Source organism: Chanodichthys erythropterus, chromosome 20 (assembly GCF_024489055.1).
Source record: "Chanodichthys erythropterus isolate Z2021 chromosome 20, ASM2448905v1, whole genome shotgun sequence".
In the NCBI taxonomy this organism is placed as follows: domain Eukaryota; kingdom Metazoa; phylum Chordata; class Actinopteri; order Cypriniformes; family Xenocyprididae; genus Chanodichthys; species Chanodichthys erythropterus.
The window spans coordinates 16,629,818-16,652,189 of NC_090240.1; the positions used below are offsets into that span (position 1 = coordinate 16,629,818).

The 22,372-nt window shown below is 38.5% G+C and overlaps 1 protein-coding gene across 1 annotated transcript; it reads right to left on the reverse strand.

The window, feature by feature from the left end:
• Window positions 1-369: 369 nt before the first annotated feature.
• Window positions 370-21,786, reverse strand: ccm2l (CCM2 like scaffold protein). Its single transcript, XM_067371333.1, has 10 exons — window positions 21,643-21,786; window positions 17,924-18,091; window positions 17,760-17,843; window positions 17,474-17,657; window positions 15,841-16,454; window positions 11,800-11,929; window positions 7,616-7,679; window positions 7,298-7,448; window positions 4,614-4,752; window positions 370-2,831 (listed from the first exon to the last, which is right to left on the reverse strand). Exons 1-10 carry the CDS (start codon window positions 21,670-21,672, stop codon window positions 2,551-2,553), a joined length of 1,845 nt encoding a protein of 614 aa, XP_067227434.1. The 5' UTR covers window positions 21,673-21,786; the 3' UTR covers window positions 370-2,550.
• Between the last annotated feature and the right edge of the window lie 586 nt (window positions 21,787-22,372).

Below are 22,372 nucleotides of genomic sequence, written 5' to 3' on the forward strand. Positions count from 1 at the left end.
ATTCTCATAAGCTGTTTTCGTTCAGCACTTCCAGGTTCTTCATCAGAACGGCGGCTCAGTATTGGCCGGCTCCTGCGTCAACATCACACGAATTTGTTGTGCTGATCACGTGATCAGCTTCGGCCAATACTGAGCCGGCGTTCTGACGTAGAACATGGAAGTGCTGAACGTAAACAGAGTATGAGAATGACACAGAAGAGAAGAGATTGTTGAATAAAGTCGTTTGTTTTCTTTTTGTGCACAAAAAGTATTCTCGTCACTTCATGAAATTATGGTTGAACCCAGTGGTGTAGCAAGTCAGCCCCAGGCCCATATGCAAAAAAAAAAAAAAACATTACGGGCCCCCCTTGGCTTCGAGGACTTTAATATGAATAAGATATCATCCCTAACATGCAGACAAAAATGGTAAAAAAAAACAAAAAAAAAACATTTCTAAAACAACAGCACTACAGTAGGCCTACTATGCGCTCCTCCATCATTTTGACTTTGCATTGCGGATCTATTTAAAAAATGTCAAACAAACCCCGCTTTTCAACACAGTCTACATTTGAGTTCGACCGATTCGACTTTGGAATTTCAGAATGATCATAGCATCATTTCAGATGCGATGAGTCCGAAAATTATTCCAGTTATGAATGAATGATTCTGTCACAGACTTTTTTTTAATGCACCTGTTTTTTTCCTAATAAATTTACTAGAAGTTCCTTCTCTAAATTTGTTTCCATTACATTTTATGTGCATTTTATTTCATTGAATAAAGAGTGTCCACCCCAGCAAGTGTACAAGTTACATTTATTCACATCTTGTGCAGTATCCTAAAATGCGCAGATGTAGTTGTTTTTTCAGAAAACCAATGAGACTTATTTAAAATTCTGTATTACTGACATTACTGCATGCATACGTTTCAGATACCCACTTAAAAATGACAGAAAAGCAAATACCGCTCAAATACAATAGATCATCGCTAAGACATGGCATGGACCATTTTATGTTCCATTTATTCAGATTCTTAATGATTTTCAGTACATTTAACATACATAGTCTATAGCAAGTTACTGACCACATTATTTCTATGATACGTCATTTTTCTGAACATATGTACACGGGTTCTGTCTTGTGCGAGTCTTTGAAAGTATTTGGCTGCAGAAAGACGCATTCGGCGATCTAGTGGACTTTTGTTTTCAAGAACTCAGTTCACTCTCGCATGAGCTGTTTTCAGTACACACACTGTCCGTGCCATCACAAAAATCGGGCTGCACGCGAATGGGGGGTTTGGACGTCCTTGAACCCTCCTCATGATGAAAATTTTGTGATGCAGATGGTGCACTGAAGCCTGAAGTATACTTTGGGGTTAAGCCCCTAATAGCGGGCCCCCGATCTGCCCGGGCCCATATGCACGTGCATACCTTGCATGCCCAGACACTACACCACTGTTTGAGCCACTGCAGTCACATGACCGTTTTAACGATGTCTTTAGTACCTTTCTGGACGTTGAAAGTGGTGGTTAAATTGCTGTCAATTGAGGAGACGAATACCTCTTGGATTTCATCAACAATATCTTAATTTGTGTTCTGAAGATGAACAAAGGTCTTACGGGTTTGGAACGACATGAGGGTGAGTCATTAATGACAGAATTTTCATTTTTGGGTGAACTAACCCTTTAATGTGTCTTTTCAACGAACATTTTAGGTATATATCACAATATTTTACATTGTTTTGCATAATTATAACAGTGCATGTCTCTAAATCAGCCCTTTTTTTGAGTCAAGGCTGTCAGTGAAAGTCTAAATAATTTAATAATAATGTAAGGGCCCGCCATCCTCTGATTCAATGATAGGCTATTCCACAGAGGATCTTAGTTGACCCCTTGTCACAGGGCCTGGGACAAATGTTCCCAGTTGTCCCCCGCTGGTTTGAGTACTAAGATTATTTGGGTGTGAGAAGAGGTTTAACTTTAATCTAAACCCTGTCTGGCCCTGTTCTTCTGCCCGGTTCAATTACATAACAAACGTTTAGCCTGACAGATGTATGTGCCATTCTGATAACCTCCAATGCTGGGCGCAGTGCCCATCAACCGTCTGTGGTTGGCATAGATAAAAGGGCAGCGAGGGGAGGGGCATCAGATTGTGGCAAGGTGACGGTGTCACTGGAAAGATCGTCAAGGCTGAGTTATTCTCCCTGCAGACAGCAGCTATAGTCAATGACCCTCCGGCTCCAGCAGATTACTGTGTGCTGTACACTGAGTGGAAACAAACTCTTCATCATCGTTATAATATTATTCTCATTTTCTTCTTTTATGTCTAAGTGACCTTTTCTCCAAATAATGTGTCATTTTTAATGTTCTTTTGTGGCATTTCCTCACTGCACTGAAGCTCTTTTTGTAAATCATTCACGCAGAACATAAGCAAACTTGCATGCAAATAATATGCAAATTTACAGATGCAAATCTGATGCAAAGACATTTTTCATGAACAGCAACTTAGTGGGCAAATAAAGTGCACATATACTGTAAATGTTTAACTAAATTTCTCTCAGTTCTTTCTGTACGTTTCACAGGTAATAGTCCTCCTCTTCTATGTCTCCATTCCCCTCCTCAAAGCCCAAAGCCTCAATGTTGTGTGTGATGTCGTCGATTCTGCGGTTAAAGTCCTGGGAACCGGAAGGGAGGGTCCAGCCGTCATAGCCACGGACTGCTGTGGCCGATGTGCTGCTCATGCTCCGCTTGATCCGGCCAAAACTGTCCGTCAAAATCCCACCCTCTCGGATCCCAATGTCTTCCAGAAACGTCTCGAACACTCCTACATCCTTATCTGGAATGAAGGGCCTCATGCCTGGTCACATGGGAGAGGAAATACGTGAGAAAGCACCAGTCCGGTATTTTTAGACAGCAGGAATTTGTTGGATTATAATTGAGAATACTTGTGTTATAAAATGTTAACTGTTAACACTTTGAAAAATTACAATAAATACATTATAAAGATGTTTTTTTTTTATATATATATATAAATATATTTTTACATAAAACATCACTACTTTTCAAACATTTGGGGTCAGTAAGATTTTTATTTAAAAAAAAAAAATGAATACTTTTAATAAGCCAGGATGCATTAAACTGATCAAAAGTGGCAATAAAAAATTCTGTTTTTAATAAATGCTGTTCCTTTGAACTTTCTGTTAATCAAAGAATCCTTAAAAAATGTCAGTTTCCACAAAAAAATATTAATATTATTTTTTTTAACATTGATAAATCAGCATATTAGAATGATTTCTGAAGAATCATGTGACACTGAAGACTGAATAAATAAAATTTTTAACAGAAATAGAAAATTATTACTATTATTATTATTATTTTAAATTGTAATATTTTTCACAATATTACTGTCTTACTGTAATTTTGATCAAATAAACGCAGCCTTGGTGAGCATAAGAAACTTATGAACAGTAGTATTTTTAGAATTTGTCATTGCTTAAATCATTTATAATTATATATTATAATTATTTTTTTTTTATTTAAACATTTCATTATTTACCACATAATGCGATTTCTCCTTAACCCTATGTTTTAACAAAACAACAAACTTAGTGGCAATACAACAATAAATCAGTGCAAATCTCACACACACACACACACACACACACACACACACACACACACACACACACACACACACACACACACACACACACACACACACACACACACACACACACACACACACACACACACACAAATCCGCTTCACTTTATGAGAACTCTAGACCAGATAAACCTATTAATTCCAGCTTTTTCCTGTGAGAATGTGGCTACATTCAGGAATGTTTGTGATGAATTATCTATTTCCAGCACTGCAACTACCATAAAAATTCACCCTAACATTACTGAATGGTGATTGCAGTCAAAGCACACCCTCATTCAGACCAGTATTAAGCTGACTCAGCCTTTTGCTTGAGCGTCAGGTTAGATGAGGTATAAGTGGCTCAGTGAGTGTTATGTAATTGTGTCTCTGTTGGCCACAGTTGTTGCTTTATCCTTTATCCATAAGGTCTTTTAATCAACTTGGACAAATGTGAGTCGCAATGGGAATCGGTACAATCCAATTTAATTTAATGACTCATTTTCTAAATATGTATTATATACAGATCTATTTGGGATTGCAGTTATTTATAGTTGTGAATCATGGTCATAGAGCTATTTATAGTGTGTATCATGTTTCTTTCCCACAGCGACTGGTGTTGTTTTAGTGAGTTTTGTAATTCTGTCACGCTGTTAAAGTGTGATGTTGTTGGAAATGCTGTCGCACCATGACTGCTCCAGTGCAAGCCAGGTGCTCATGAATATTCATTAGTCTTCATGTTACCCTAATCTCTCTAATGAGCTAATAAGAGACAGCAATTACACAGACCCTGGATACAATGCCAAATCCGATAAATTGTGACTTTTGAAATATGACTTGTATAAAGAGAGGATCATTTACAGATTTCAGCATGAAATAAACCCAGTCGTACAAACAAGCCCCTTGAGAATTTAAACAGGGACTCAAAATGTTCAAAAGAGGCAAAGAAAGAGAAAGGCAGACAGAGGGAATGTTGTATTCGGTGTTGTGTGTTTCTCACCAAGCAGCAGGAACTTGCGTGAGTCTCCGTAGAGCTGCAGCAGGTCAGTGCAGAACTGCTCTATCGGAGCACCGAGTCTGTATTCTCTCAGGAACAGAGCAAACTGCTGAATCTCCTGAGGCGTCAGCTTACTCCTCAACTAACCAATGAGAACAGGGTAGAAAACAATACAACAGAACTATAAAGAGACACAATAAAGGATAACTGCAGGGAAAGAAATTGTTCACCCCTTGTTTTCAGACTAGTCTAGGAGTATTGAGCTGTTTAAACTGAACTGTTTAACTTGCACTGACATATGTAAACAATAAGGTACTCGAGGCTAGTGCTGTAGGGCGTTGTTAGACAATACAAATATTAAAGCCAAAAATATGTACAGTAGCAATGCAACTTTCATGAAGTAAAATCACTAAAAGCCTTCCTTCCGCCGGAAAAAAAAATAGTCCCTGACCGTGAACAGCAACAAAACTTGCATTATTACTAGAGGTGCAAAGGTTCACACTGTTCGGTTTGTATCACGGGTTTAGGCTCACGGTTTCGGTACGGTTCGGTATGTGCTATGTTCAGGTAAAAAAAAAATAATACTGTCAAATAAAAATAAAGAAAATAAGAACAAATAATCAAACAGCATAAATAAATACAGTAAAGCAAAGATATAAATAAATAAAGCTTTTCAGGTTTTTCAGGTACTGAAAATGAGAAATGAGAAATGAGCGCATGTGTAACAACCCCCTCCTTCGAAGGAACGCCTCCCAAAACTTGTGCCACGAGTATTTGAACACGAGTGTTTACCTCCGGCATTCTCTGTGTCGTGTTAGTGGATTCATTATGCCGGACTCACCGCAGGTAACTCATAATCTGCAGTTGTTACTCCTGTCTCCTGACAAAAACGTCGCATGCGGCGCCTGTGGAGTGTGGAAAGTTACTGGAGCGCGCAGCCGCGCACGTCTCTAACAAGGAACGTCACGGCAGTGATTGACAAGCCAGAGGGCCAATCGTTTACGCGATGATCGCGTAAAGGATTGGCTGATGTTTTTAAGGCCCTACCTCGTGCACAGATGATGTATATTAATATTATTCCTTTCAGTGCACCTAATAAATAGTCTTTTATCAGTTAGTAAAGACAGTTTCAAGTAATATTGCAAAACATCCTCTTTAGCACCTTTAACATTAGAACTAGAATTAGACTTTTATATTGAAAAGACTGAATTGTTGTGAACACGGAACTGAGAAATGCTTTGACTAGCGCTGTCAGTCACGGGAAAACCGTTAAACTGTTAAAAGGACAAGATAATACATTGCAACAGATGTTTTATTATGAACATAGGATTGACCTGAAGGAAAATGCTAAATCTGAATGCAGGTAATAAACTCACTCACTCGATCTCTTCTCACAATACTCTTCTTCATAATACAGTAAGCTTCAATGAACAATATCAGCTGAGAACAAACAGTTTACGTTGCTAAGAGTGGTTGCTAAGGGTGTTGTGTAGTGATACACAGAACCGCTGGGTGAAGCGGTCATGTTTTATGGTGAATAAAACACAGTTATTGACCAATCAGAATCAAGGACAGGAACTAACTGTTTTATAACACTGCCATTGTTTTTTTCTCAAGATGCACAACAGTAATAAATGAGGAGTTATAAGCAAAAAAATATTGTTTGTATCTCCGGACCAGTAGGTGGTGCTGCACCAAAATGCAACATAGCCTCAGATCGTGCTTGTGATGACATGGACCAAGACATGGATACAGCCTTAAGGGGCGGTCACACTGCACTTTTTGATCCATTGACTTCCATTCAAATGCATGCGAATGCGTTAGACCGGAAATGCAAAAAATTTTGCATTTCGTTGCGTTGCAAAGTTCAAACTTGGTGAACCCTGAGCTGCGAATTCGCATCACGTGAACACGTGCGACCAGTAGAAGATTGATTCGTCAGAGCATGACCACTTGGTTGAATGAAAAAAATTATATTTTTTGCAGTAAAGTCGAGTAGGTTCTATATTTTTACATTTTGAATGTATTACTTTAAGTTATATGTTGAATTCATGTTTATAAAAAGACATTGTAGACAGTAACGTCATATCACGACCGTTACAGCATCCGAAGAAATTTCGTAGGTTCAAAGTCTAAGTGTGACCGCAACTTTACGTCTTTTTTCGCAAGTGCTACGTAAAATTTTTTTTGCACATTATTCGAGAGTGGTTTAACGAATCGACTTGAATTCCATAACTTTTTGTCGGCATGGTCTGAAGATGATATGGTTCATTTTCGTTAAAATCGGAGCAACGGCCTAGGAGGAGTTAGACAAAGTAGGTTTTTACAGAAAATTTAAAATTTTCATAACAGAAAATGACAGTGACATCTTGAGCCAAGGAATAAGAGGGAAAAAAATGTTTCTAGCCCTTACTACGGTTCAAAAGTTATTAACATAAACATGAGTGATAATAAAAATAACTTGATTATTTGTGAAGTGCTAATGAAATTGTAGGCTTGAATTTCATTCTGTTCTTCACACAAAAGCTTCAAAAGACACTTGAAATGGGTAAATGTTATATGGACTAATTTTATGGTGATTTCTCCTGTAGACAGCGTGACACTAAAATGGATGTGTGGGGGTGAATATTTTTTTTTAGTAGAACTGTCCCTTGAATTACATCACTTTATGTGTGTAAGCATCTTACAATGATCATGTACTCCTGCAGACTGGCATTACAGGGCTCAGAGTCGCTGTGTGTGGAGGCCAGGCTTCGATGTGAGTCATGGCAGGAGAGAGATGAGCTCTCGCTGTAGTTCTCACTATAATACGGATCAAATGCTTCCTGTGAACCATCACTGTGAGAAGAGATAACACACAAGTTCAAAAAATCAGATGTGACAGAGCTTAAAAGCAATTTTTAATTTTTAATATTAAAATACAAATGTACAACCTAAAAGAGGGCAAGAATGTAATGATAATTAATAAAAACAGATTTTGTGATAATGCACAAACAGACACTCACTATGAACTGCAGCAGCTGAAGTCTGTGTCATAGCCATACGTCATGTCAGTAAGGCAGCTGTCACCTTGGACAAGTATTGATGGGAGGGAGAAAACAGACATGTTATAAATTTGTGCCTTTTTAAATGGCAACTGAAACTACACTGTAAAACATTTTATTGGTAAGTGTAGACAGTGTTTCAGCTACGGAATAAAACATGAAAGGTGCAATGTGTAAAATTTGGGAGGATCTATTAACAGAAATGCAATATATTATACATAACTATGTTGCAGTGGTGCATAAACACCTGACATAATGAACCGTTATGTTTTTATTACCTTAGAATGAGCATTTCTATCTCATACACCACAGGTCCCCTCACATGTCATGTTTCTACAGCAGCCCTAAACGGACAAAAGCCCTATTCTGACGGGAATAGTTTCACAGGGGGACGTTAGAGAAATTTCTGTTTCACAGACGTACTTTGAGATTTTAATCCCGTCCGAATCTGCCATGTCTGTCTTTTTCTCACACGACCGCTGTAAAAATTCCAGAGCAAATTACCTACTGTTTATCGTCAAACTCGGCGGTCCTCAGAGAAATCTAATCACGTCAGAATGCGAATGTCTGTGATTTCCGAAAATGTTTTTTTCCAAAACGCTTTTTCTTGTGTGTTTTGGTCAACGTGTATTCAAGTTTCTGCTTTTTGCGCACCGATAATGGATGTAGATGTGTTTGGTACATTGCGAAGAAATAAATTAAAAAAAAAAAAAAAAAAAAAAAAAATCAACAAAAAGAGCCAAATCACGTAAACTGTTAAGACTGGCTACTGTAATATCAGTTTCAGGTACTTTCATTTCTGCACTTAATTACATAACGTGTAAATTATATAAGTTAAAACTTTTTATTCCAGTGGGGTTATTATAAGAACCAAGTTCTATTAAATCATGATGATAAATGTATGCTTATTTCATATGACCATACGCAATCCACGCATTCTGAACACGTGATCTTCTGAAATGCCCACATGTAAAACACAGACCTCTACCTCGGTAATAAACATGGAGATGTAATGCTGCGTTCCAGGCAGGTTTTTGAGCCCGTAAGTCACGATTTCAAATCACGACTCACGACTTTGTAGCGTTCCAGGAAAGTCACGCCAAACTGCGTAAAAGTGTAAACAAACCAACATGGCGGACCGTACGGGGCGTATGCTCATTAATTATTTCTATCGCCAAAGGTGCTTACTCCTTGCTTATTTGAGGGAAACGGAGGAGGAAAACGGCGCATGAGGCAAGAGAAGCTGTTATACCTTTTATTTTACCGTGCACTTGCATAAACATGGCATCCGTAGGGCCTGCCATTGTTTAACGGGCTATGTGATGTCAGAACTAACTGGGAGTACATCGATCTGGTACGAGTTCACGGGTGGGAAGTACGGCTTTGACTGCTGTTCCAGTGTACTTCCACGGGTAGAAGGTTGGAAAAACACGGGTTACGGGTTGCCTGGAACGCGGCATTAGTCCCGTCCGAATCCGTACATAAAATCACAGACGTAGGTTGATAAGAATTGTTAACGTACTCAAACGTCGTTTGGAAAACTAGTCCCGTCAAAATAGGGCTAAACACTCTACAGAGCGCGTTTCATAACTATGTTGTTCTGCTAAATCTCACAATTCTGAGTTGTAGTTTTTTTTTTTTTTTTTTTTTGTCTCTATTACCAGTTTACAAGACTTTTTTTTTTCTTCTCAGAATTGTGAACATTCAGACTTTATCCTCCGGTTTTGCTAGTCCTAGACTAAAGTGCACGTTTGAGCTGTTTTAACTTAAAGCTGCAGTCCGTAGCTTTTTTTTGGTTAAAAATGATCCAAAATCAATTTTTGAGCAAGTACATAACCAGCCAATGTTCAAAACTCTCTCCTTATCTTAGCCCGATTCACAACGGTAAGCTTGTAATAATGTTTTATAATAAGAGCGACATGGTGGATTTCCGCGGGAAATTTGAGCATGCAGCAGTTCTTCTGTGCGTCATTAGGTCACGTCTGTAAACAGAAAGGAAGGAGTCTAGGCTAGTCGGTTTTATCATGTGAGGATGCTGCTTGTAGTGGATCATTTATAGCCTTTTCTCACAGCAGCTGCAATAATTAAACTTATCATTTTGATGGCGGATTGTAATCCAGAAAGGTCCAAATGACAATCATCAGTGACACCTGGAGATTCACCCGTAGTCAAAAGCAAAAGACTTCGGACTGTGGAGTGGATACAGAAATTTAAATCTACTGGTAATACACTTATACACATTAAATACACAGTCACACAATGCTGATGTTGTTAACATTAACAATTTGAAAACAAAGTATAACAGTAATAATAATTTGCATGGTTTGGCGTGATCCGAGCCAAAGGATCGTTAGATTTAGTCATCATTAGCAGCGTGATTTATTGTAGGCCTTATGCTTTTTTCCTTAGTTGGTCAGAACAAAAATTCTTATATTGGTCATACTTCCAAGATGTAGAATCTGTGATTCTGAAGTTCAGTATCCACACCGGTGTAGTGATAGACAGCAAACATTAGATTCATCCACTGAGGAGTCGTGCTGATGCACAACGCACGTAACGATAACAATTCCGCATATGACTGCAATTGCAGGTTTTAAACAAGAGATGGCGACAAAGAGGAAAAATGCTGGACTGCCTCTTTAAAATAACTTGCACTGACATATATTAAAACATGTTTTGTCTCAGGATGCACACCAGTAATGTGTTTTTCTAGTAAACTAAATTCTTAAATGCCCTAACTGAACTAAGGCCTAATCCTGGCTTAGGCTAAGCCCTGTCTGTGAAACCGGGCATATAACTTGCAGCTGCGAGTTTATATCTCACAATTATGTTTTTCTTGTGCACTATAAATGTGTCTTTATATTTAATGAAGGTGTCCCTCACAAGGATCATCATATTTAGGGGTCTTTGGAATCAAAAAGTTTGAAAACCCTTGGTTTATATCAGTGGTTCATAACTGGGTTAATTCAGTGCATTGCTAGACCCTTTTTACAGTGGCATGAGCCCCAGTGTAATACTGCTGTGCCCCAGAAAAATATTACTGATAAATCCTTGTGTGTCAGTGAAGATTACATTGTACTGACCTGAGAATAATTTTCTCTGCAAATGAATCTTTTGATCTAATCGGTCAAACAGGTTTGCAAAAAGGTCTGAAATTGTTTGCAATTCTGTTTGGTTCATTCACTCACACACTGAATTATTTGCAGTGGTTTTTCACACCAAAATAGTAATGAAATATTTTATAAGTCAGAAAACAAAAATGACACTATGAGGTAGATATTTACCTACAATACAATCTTCTATTGCTCGTCAACAACAAAGCAGCTCTTTATTGCATGTAGCTTATGAGCTACTCTATACTGCTCTATACTATATCCATGTATATCCAAAACAATATTTAAAGTCCCCCTGTAGTCAATGATTTTGTTTTAAAACTCATCTTTGATCACCAAAATTTTTTCTATGAATTTTTTTCTTTATGCCTTAAAATAGCTTGAATGTAACTCTACACCCTTGCTTCATTTAGTATACGCGGATCTATGAATATGCTAATTAGCCCCGCCTCCACTCACACAAGCTCAGAGATCCACTCGGTCAAAATACTGAGGTAAACACTGCACAATGGTATCGTTTTTTCTCAATGTCGGAAACATTGACTTATGAATCAGCATGTGGTTTGTCTTAAAGCATACTAAAAACACCACACAGAGATATAAATGACATTGAAAATTTGATTTTCACATGGGGATTTTAAAAAATAGAAAAATATGAGCACATTTTTGATTTTGCCTGTGCCCCAGTACTGATGAAAGGCTAAAAACACCTGATTCAGATTGTACATTGGACATCTGCTCAGTGCCAAGATAGTTTGTTATAAAAAAAAGTGAACAAAATGTCCACAAAATCAGTCTGCAATGTAATATAATTATTAATATGAGTCAATAAGTCTATATTTATGTTGCTTTAATTATTATTCATAATCACAGTTAGTTGTATTTTATCATTAGTATTTAGCATTGTTTTTTCCGCTTGCTTTGACCAGATCAGAACAGACCTGTTGTCTATTTTTGTGTCCCAACCCATCAGTAGGGAACCACCATTTTAAGGACATGTGAAGGTTAGTTACTAACTGGCTTGTCACTCACTCCTCTGCAGCCAATAGCGGTCAGGCATGGTGTAGTGATATCCCGCCCTGTCGACACATTCGATGGTCTGATGTCCATAGATGATCTGAAACATTTGACAGATGAGGGCGCAATACTCCTCTGCAGCGTCCTGTGTGTATGACCAATATAAGCAAATAAAAAGAAAATCAATTTTCTAGAGCTAAGCAGAGATCCAGCCATATACAACATTTACATGCTTTCCATTTCTGCTTTTCTGTCTCACACAGACACATATGTTGTACACTCACAAAAGCAGCCAGACTGTAATGTGGGTCAACACAATCCCATCCATATTAATGTCCACAGGCACACACAGAGACGCACAGATCACTGACACAGCATGTTGTTACATAAGTCTGGGCATTACATCACAGGGGAGTCTACTCTGAGCGCGCTGTTTACATCACAGCTGACACAACTCATCTCGTCAGCACGGTCCCTGCAGGAGCACAGCTACAGCTCATGTTCTTCATGCTGACACCCACTGATTAGGACTTCCACAGATAAAGTCTTTCTTCACAATCACCTTAAAAATATACAGAAGCAATAATGCATTCCTCCAAATGCCACAATGACAAGGTTTGAAAGCTTGTGTTGTCCATCCATTCTTCCATCATTGCTTATCTAACCATCCATCCACAATAAATGCTGTCCATCCATCCATCCATCCATCCATCCATCCATAATTTTTAACCTTTTCATTTATCCACCCATTATTAACCCTTTCATCCATCCATCCATCCATCCATCCATCCATCCATCCATCCATCCATCCATCCATCCATCCAAATTAATGGCTTTTTAACTCATCCCTCACTTATTAACCCATCCAACCATTACCCTTCCATCCAGACATATCCTGTTAACCATCCATCCATCCATCCATCCATCCATCCATCACTTTTTAACCTTTTCATCCATCCATCCATCCATCCATCCATCCATCCATCCATCCATCCATCCATCCATCCATCCATTATTAACCCTTTCATCCACTGTCCATCCATTCACTTATCACTTATTAAACCTGTCCTCCATCTGAACACCAACTACATATAAACTTATTCACCATCCATCCATCCATCTGTCCGTCCATCCATCCATCCATCCATCCATCACTTTTTAACCTTTTCATCCATCCATCCATCCATCCATCCATCCATCCATCCATCCATCCATCCATCCATCCATCCATACATCCATCCATACATCCATCATTTTCCAAATGAATGGCTTTTTAACTCATCCCTCACTTATTAACCAATCCAACCATTCCCCTTCCATCCAGGCATCACATTTTAACCTTTCCACCCACCCATCCATCCATTCATTTTTAACCCTTTCATCCACTGTCCATCCATCCACACTCTTATTAACCCTGACCTCCATCCACCCACCTACTACTTATGAACATCCATCCATCCATCCATCCATCCATCCATCCATCCATCCATCCATCCATCCATCCATCACTTTTTAACCTTTTCATCCATCCAACCACTCACTACATATGAACTTTTTCTCCATCCATCCATCCATCCATCCATCCATCCATCCATCCATCCATCCATCCATCCATCCATCCATCCATCCATCCATCCATCATTAACCCTATCATTCAACAATCCATCCATCCATCCATCACTTTTTAACCTTTTCATCCATCCAACCACTCACTACATATGAAATTTTTCTCCATCCATCCATCCATCCATCCATCCATCCATCCATCCATCATTAACCCTTTCATCCAACAATCCATCCATCCATCCATCATTAACCCTTTCATCCAACAATCCATCCATCATTAACCCTTTCATCCAACAATCCATCCACCCACCCATCCACCCATCCATCGCTCCATCCATCCATCCATCCATCCATCCATCCATCCATCCATCCATCCATCCATCCATCCATCCATCCATCCATCCATCCATCCATCCATCCATCCATCATTAACCTTTTCATCCAACAATCCATCCATCTATCCATCCATCTATCCATCCATCTATCCATCCATCCATCCATCCATCCACCCATCCATCACTTTACCTTTCCATCCACTGTCAGCAATTGACAGTCAGATGAAATTAGAATTTGACTAACGAAGGAGGCGAGGGGGCAATATAACTATGTGTGCTGCCATATCTGAGAATGGTGTGGTCACTCACATCCCCAGATTTGGCCCATACAATACACAGAAGCTTCTCATCTTCTTGGACCGCCTTCATTTTGATTTGAACCCTGAAAATGAGAGAGGTCTCGTAGGGCCTCACCTAACACAATATGCCATTTTATGGGTCAATGTGAATTTCCACCGTGGCCCGCTCACCTGGTACACTACTCATCCAAGGATGATTATGGTGTTCCTACCACCTTACTCTCAATCCTATTCAGGAGTTTTTCTCTGCTTGGATGTGGAGAGTGTATGAGCTTCGGGCTCAAGATCAGAGCCTGCTCCAAGCAATGGACACTGCATGTGAGGATATTACAGGAGATCATTGTAGGGGATGGTTGCGACATGCTCACCGTTTCTTCCCTCGTTGCATTGCAAAGGAGAATATACGCTGTGATGTGGATGAGAATCTGTGGCCAGACAGACAGCAGCGTGTGGATGGCCAGGAGGGTGAGGACGATGTCCAGGAGAGGGAGGGTGAGGACAGCGACCAGTGAACAACTGTTAGTTGTGAAACTCCAGCTTTATTTAGGCTGCATATAATTTTCATTGTTTTTTTTGTTTGTGTGTATATATTACAGTATATTATGCTGTATACATTTTCTTTTTACTCTGATGTATGGAAGTTACTTTATGTGTGTGAATGATAATGGTTACAATTTCCTTGGCAGTAACCCTAACCCTAACCCTAACCCAGAGTGCAATGTGTGATGTCAAAACTTGGAGGCTACTCTTACCCTAAAATCCTATTTCGTTTTTTCATTTTTATACACAGTGCATGTCACAACCATCCCCTACAATGATCTCCTGTAATATCCTCAGACACAGCGTCCATTGCATGGAGCAGGGACCTCTGATCTTGAGCCCGGTGCTCATACACTCTCCACCTGCAAGCAGAGAAAAAACGCCTCAATATGATTGAGGAAAGGAGAGTAAGATGGTAGGAACACCATGACCATCCTTGGATGAGTAGTGAACCAGGCCCTGATGAGCAGGCCACGGTGGAAATTCACATTGTCCCATACAATGACCCATTACAGTTTTAATGTATTATGCTGGCTAGACAAAAACAGTACAGTAACCATTGTCAATGAAGGACTGGGCTAAGACTGAAAGGTGGGCATGAGGGATGTTTCAATGGTCCTCTGCCATAGTGACAAAACATCTAAACATTTTGACTTGCCGTGCTTACACAATGCCAAAGGGACGAAGCATTTTGGGGGCACTGACTGTTTAAATGAGAAGGAAATTTAGTTTTGACACATGAGCGAACTGTTTTGGGAGAGGTATGAGCTTTTGCAGGTGGGTACCATGGTGTTGTGCCGAACCATTCACATTATTTTGACAAAAGCACCAAGTGTGTTGAGAATGTCCAGTTTGTTTCAAGAAATGAGCCAAAGCAATTGAGAGGGATCTTTGCCATTTCTGTGGCACTGACTCTTTATTTGGTAAAGGAATTTAGTTTTTAAACATGAGTTAACAGTTTTGGGAGAGATATGAGCTTTTGCAAGTGAGCTATAGTGTTGTGCTGAACTGTAAGACTGTTTTGCCAAATGATCTTATGTAATTTCTGTTTCAAAAAATGAGCCAAACCAATGGAGAAAAACTGTAACTCATCCATCCATCCATCATTAACCCTTTCATCCATCCATCCATCCATCCATCCATCCATCCATCCATCCATCCATCCATCCATCCATCCATCCATCCATCCATCCATCCATCCATCCACATTAATGGGTTTTTCAACCATTTATCAATGCACATCCATTGCTTATTAATCCATCCACATTTATTGCTTAACAATCCATCCACCCATCTGAATGGTTCATTAACTTCACCCTGTTTTCCACAGCCAGTATGATGAGGTTGCAGTAGGCATCAGGGCATGGCATGGGCTCCAGAGGATTATGATTCCTCCTCTCCCAGCTGCCATAGGACTTTCCCCTCTCCCAGCTTCCCGTGCAAGCCTGCCTGCGTTCCCAGCTCCCACCTGGCGGGTGTTTACGTTCCCAGCTTCCACCTGGTTTGGCTCCAGGCCCATGCCTTTTCTCCCAGCTACCTCCTACCACCACTCCAACTCCCCGACGCTCCCAGCTGCCCCCTACAGGCCTCCGGTCCCAGCTGCCACTCGTTGGCCGTTTCTCCCAGCTACCTCCGCACGGCTTCCGGGTCTGCCTACGCTCCCAACTCCCGCTTACGCGTTTCCGTTCCAGGCTTCCACCATCACTGCCGCCCCCTCCACCCCCAGTCCCACCTCCTCCACCCACACTACCCTGTTTGGGCTCATGGCGGGAAGAGAGCTTCCAGTCCACACCACAGATGGTGTGGCGGCGCTCCATGGTGCCCCCTGCAGGCCTGGGGTCAGTGTTGCTTATAGTTTGTCTGCGGCTCTCCAAACCAGTGGGCCTGTTCTCCAGACTGTTAACGGCTAGTACAGTGTCCACATTCAGACCTGAGAAGACAAATACATCATTGAAAATCCCTCCCATCCTGGATATTACTTATTTCAAAAGCTTACTTTGGAAATTTAAACCAAAACTAACAAGACACCTTCACAGATATATTGTCAATGCTTTATTTCTACTCAACCAGGACCTTAAAGGATTAGTTCACTTTAAAATGAAAATTAGTCCAAGTTTTACTCACCCTTAAGCCATCCTAGGTGTATAAGACTCTCTTCTTTCTGATGAACACAATCAGAGTTATCTCAAAATAAATATCCTAACGCAAACTTTATAATGGCAGTGAACGGGACCAACGAGTATGAAGCTGAAGAAAGTGCATCCAACCATCATAAACGTACTTCACACAGATCCGGGGTGGTTAATAAAGGCCTTATATTTAACTTGTTAAATGAGGATATTTTTCTTACACAAACACATATTAACCCCCTGGAGCCATGTGGACTATGTTTTGCTTTGGATGGATGCACTTTCTTCAGCTTCATACTCATTGGTCCTGTTCACTGCCATTATAGAGCTTGGATGCATCAGGATATTTATTAATATTAACTCGTATTATGTTCTTCAGAAAGAAAAAAGTCATATACACTTAGGATGGCTTGAGGGTGAGTAAATCATGGGGTAATTTTCATTTTAAAGTGAACTAATCCTTTAACAGTCACACTACATTTATGCATTTGACAGATTCTTTTTTCCAAAGTGACTTACAGTCAAGATATCGATTTTATAATTTCATGCTTTTCACGCCGATCTCTCAAACTTTGTTTTGTGTCTCAGACTTTGATATTACACTCCCATATTTATCTGCTACAAATAAATAAATAAATAAAAGTAAATAGGAAATATGCAATTAATCCCTAAAATGTGTAAATGAATGTCAAATTAATGTTTTGTGCATTCATTTATTGTTTTACAGTAATCAAATTCATTACAACTAATAGAATACCAAAATAGAATAAACTGTAGCCAGGGTAAACTCAGATATCTCATGCATGTACAACTTACTGACCAGTTTTGAGCACCAGTAGGTGCAGTGCATCATCCCGCAGGTAGGAGGCAGCAGCGATTTCATGTGTGGGGATTCTCAGCAGCAGTTTTTCATTGTCTCTCCAGGTAAGCAGCAGACAGCGAGCAGACAGACTGAGAATAGAGTCTTGTTCCACACTGGTCTTCAGAGGCAAAACCCTCAGCTTCTATGGATGAAAGAAAGAGACAGAATGCATCATTTGCTGAAAACTATCCTTTAAGCCTAAAATCAACATTACAGTGACTCTGGTTTGAGGGATTGCTCTCACCCTGGCTGTGTCCAGAAGCTGGAGCAGCTCGTCTCTGCTCGATGGGTTCAGGGAACATGACACCCATGTCAGGTGTCCCAGGAACTGTTGGTAACAATTACAAACATTCGCAAAAGTCAAATCTGAACGTGTTCCTTTTGATATGTTTGCATTTTCAGACTAACCTTGACTTCCTTCTCCACATAGTCATAGATGAGTCTCTCTGGGTGGATGAGGTAGTCTGGTGGATAGAGGGGGACCGTGTGAAGGGGTCTACGGTACACGCTGCCTTTGTCCACCTGGCGCCGGCTAGATTTAGGGAACACCAGACGCTTAATCGGAGACACAAATCCCTGAGAGAGTTTGTATGAGAGAAAACGAGATATAAAGTGACAATGAGAGATAAAAGGTGCAATTATGAGGGAAAATAGCAAGTGTGAAATATAAAGCTGAAACTGAAAGAAATATGAGTTCCATTATATCCTTTACACTCAGATTCAAGCCAAATACTCAAAGCAAAAAAGGACTCAGTATATTCTACTCAAAATATAAAAGTCAGAATATTGCACTATTAAAGTAATATGATCTTTGTGTTAGTATCACTATAGGATCTGAAATTATCCAGAATATGTCTTCACATATTCCAAAAGTCTGTTGTGTAATTTAAGTTAATTTGCTTGACGTCAGTTTGCGAAAGCCTGTTTAAATCTGCTTTATGATGATGTAACACACACATCAGCCTGCTGCTACAACTGTGACAGCATCAGCGAGACAGATGTTAGATATGCAAGAAAGATTAGAGACGACGTGCCCTGCTGACAACCTGCTGATTTATATGTGTGTATACGTGAGGAAAAGAGTGAAACGTGTAAGGAATGTGTAAAGTTGTAAATCTATCACATCCTGCTGGTGACGGTGTGTGTGTTCACATCAGATGTGATCTAATGGGGCTTATTAATCATCCCGACTGCCGTGTGTTAGTCAAAACGCATTCAATTCGAGAGAAGGCGATACAAAATAATCAACTACGTCACATGACTCCATCATTAAACTTCAACACAACTCCATTACCATCTTCAGCTACAATGTTTTTTTCACAGAAATACATAATAAGTGAACCCTTTGAAGATAATATGAAGCTTTAATTGGCCTTCTTGTACTGTAGTGTCCCATGGCTTAGAGGATTTGCAGTTTAATTAGTGACCCAGAAATAGAGCAGAAGCTTAAATATCTGTTATTCATTGTATCTTTGTTTTAAATGTTTCAAAATCCTGAAACTTTTGTATTTTTTCCTTGATGTGATCAGGACAGGATGGCACTGATGCTGCGGCAAATGGGCAGTTATCTGTGTGGGAAATCCACTGAGTGTCTGTTTAAGTTTGCCCTGCTGCCAGCGAGCTCCAGTCCTCTGAGACGACGCTTTGAACTGAGACGTGGCTCAGCACTGCAGTCTCAGAAGAATTGGTACCCGGGACACTGCATAATGCCATATAGGGTAATTGAACCCTTTCTGGTACACATTATGAGACCTTTGGGTAAATAAATAAATAAATGTTTGTACTGTTTTTTCCTATTTAAAATGGAACACAGTCAATATATCCATTTTAAATATTTTGGAGGAATTTTGTTGCCTTAAGCAATCAGTAAAAAATGAACACTGCCAGACTGTGCATCACACATATATATATATATATATATATATATATATATATATATATATATATATATATATATATATATATATATATATATATATATATAAAAGAAAGATGAAAATGTATTTTTTTTTTAATGAAATTAATACTTTTATTCAGCAAGGACACATTAAATTCATTGAAAGTAACAGTGAAGGCATTGTTACAAAAATATAAATATATTTCAAATTAATACTGTTCTTTTGAAGAACCTTGAAATATGATGGTTTCCAATAAAATATTAAGCAGCACAACTTTTTTCAACTTTGATAATAATAAGAAATGTTTTTTGAGGTGCAAATCATCATATTAGAATGATTTCTGAAGGATCATGTGCTGAAAATTCAGCTTTGCATCGCATGAGTAAATGACATTTAAAATATTTTAACATAAAACAGTTTTTCTAACTTTTCTAAACTTTTAAATTGCAATATTATTAATGTAGTTACTGTATACTGCATTTTTTTTTTAGAGTGTTTATATTATATATATATATATATATATATATATATATATATATATATATATATATATATATAATATAAACACACTCTTAAAAAAAAAAAAAAAAAAAAAATATATATATATATATATATATATATATATATATATATATATATATATATATATATATATATATATATATATATATATATATAAACACACTCTAAAAAATGCTGGGTTAAAAACAACCCAAGTTGGGTTGAAAATGGACAAACCCAGCTATTGGGTTAAATGTTTGCCCAACCTGGGTAGTTTTATTTAAACCAACTATTGTTTAAAAATTGCTATATGGCTAGCTTAAAATGAACCCAAAATAGTTGGGAAATTAAAAACCAGATGCAATTAGAGACAACAAAAATAGACAAAAGGTGAATGTTTATTAATAAGCTTTAATATTTTATTAATATAAATTTAATAGTTTAATAGTTTATTAATATAAATTTACTAATAAGCAATTTAATAAATGTTTATTGTTTAATAATTATTCATTGAACATTAATAAATGTTCATTTCCAACATACTTTGGGTTAATTTTAATTAAGCAATACAGTAATTTTTAAACAATAGTTGGTTTAAATAAAACTACCCAGCAGGTTGGGCAAACATTTAACCCAAAACCGCTGGATTTGTCCATTTTCAACCCAGCTTGGGTTGTTTTTATCCCAGCATTTTTTAGAGTGCATACAATGCCCTCCAAAAGTTGAGAAACACCCCTGGAAAAGTGTGGTTTTGGACGATATCATCATAAGTCCTTATCATTTTTTGGTGCAAATACATTACAGTAACTTGACATTATCATTGAAGACCAGCAATAATAATTTTGATTTTGATTACATAATAATGGCAATATATACATGTCAGAGTCAGACACGCCCCTTTGCTGTGATGCTGGTTACTGGATTAAACTTGGCCCGGGTTTGTAAAAGATGTTTGGGTCAGCACACCTTAATAGCTTCAACAATTGATTGCCAATTAAGTTTAGAATACAATGAACCAATCAGAACCCAGTTTAGGTCAGATAGCTGCTAATGCTGGATATTTTGATGAATCGAAAAGTTTTTTCTATGTATAAACTGTTTATGTGATAAAATATGTTTATGTAGTTTGTGTTGTCCCTTATCAGTGCAAAATTATCACAAATTAAAAAGGATTCATGCCAATATTGTCCAAAACCCCACTTTTCCAGGGGTGTTTCCAAACTTTTGGAGGGCAGTGTATATATATATATATATATATATATATATATATATATATATATATATATCAATTTGTGTACATGAATATGAAAACATTTGTGTGCCATAGAAGATACAGATTAGTGATGGAGATGGAGAAGCGATAAATTACTTTTGATAATTTACTTTTGATAAGTGTCTAATAATTTAATACGTAAATGTAAAGCATTGTGTACAACTTTCAACCAAGCACAATCAACAAACAACATTTACAACAAAATTACATTTTAAATGAGTTGTCACATTTAGCAAACAGCATCACTGGCACAAAGTTATCACCCGCACAGGAATTTTGGCATATCATGTCATACACACACATACAGTATATGTAAATATAAGTTGTCACATGATCAGGTTCACAGAGAATACGCCACATTTGACAAACAAACAAACAAACAAACAAACATCTTTGGAATATTCCTAAATGTATATCCAGCTAGTTTCAATGTATAAAGTAACAGAACGACTTACCTTCTTGGCTCGCTTGGGCTCATAGTCCATATTGACCAGCCTGATGGCTATAGCTGTGTGGAAGAGTGTGTGTTTGTGTGTGTGTCTCTGTTTAGGACAGGCCCAATCTCCTCTCAGCCCTCTGGAGCCAGGCAGGACTGTGCAGGAAACACACTTCCTGCTGGACAGGAAACTCCACCAGAGAGTCTGATCTAAAATTCCCAGCACCTCCACTCTCAAAGTACTGATAACATCATAACTTATACAGTACACAAAATGGTGTTGGAAAGCAAACACACACACACACACACACACACACACACACACACACACACACACGCTACTAAAATAAGTGGACCAGTGGAACTAATGGGTTTGCAAACTTGGCTCTGTGCAAAATATCTGTCTAAAAACTGTACACATCAACATAAACCACAGATTCATGAAGCAATAGACTTGAGATTACAACAAACGGCTGCAAGTAGCAAAGACAGCAAACTAGTGATGCTCCAAAATTTCAGCAACTGAAAATATTTGGCCAAAACAGCTGGTTTCATTCAAAATGGTTTTAAAGGCTCGCGTTTAATTAGCGGTTCTCTGATGTCATGTCATGTTTTGGCTGTGTTTACATCTATTTTGTGCACACAACATGGATAAGCAACAACAGGTGAACATGTCAGCAGTGTGGATGCACTTCAGTGTGACCCAAAACAATGCTAGAGTAGCATTGTGTAAAATGTGTTTGGCTAAA

What these genes read in the sequence shown, in the direction of transcription:
- ccm2l (XM_067371333.1), bottom strand. Translation starts at nt 21,672, where the DNA reads ATGGACTATGAGCCCAAGCGAGCCAAGAAG. An exon ending in AGCCCAAGCGAGCCAAGAAG is followed by an intron (nt 18,092 to 21,642) that starts GTAAGTCGTTCT and finishes AAACTCTCTCAG; the next exon opens with GGATTTGTGTCTCCGATTAA. An exon ending in CCTACTGGTGCTCAAAACTG is followed by an intron (nt 16,455 to 17,473) that starts GTCAGTAAGTTG and finishes TTGTCTTCTCAG; the next exon opens with GTCTGAATGTGGACACTGTA.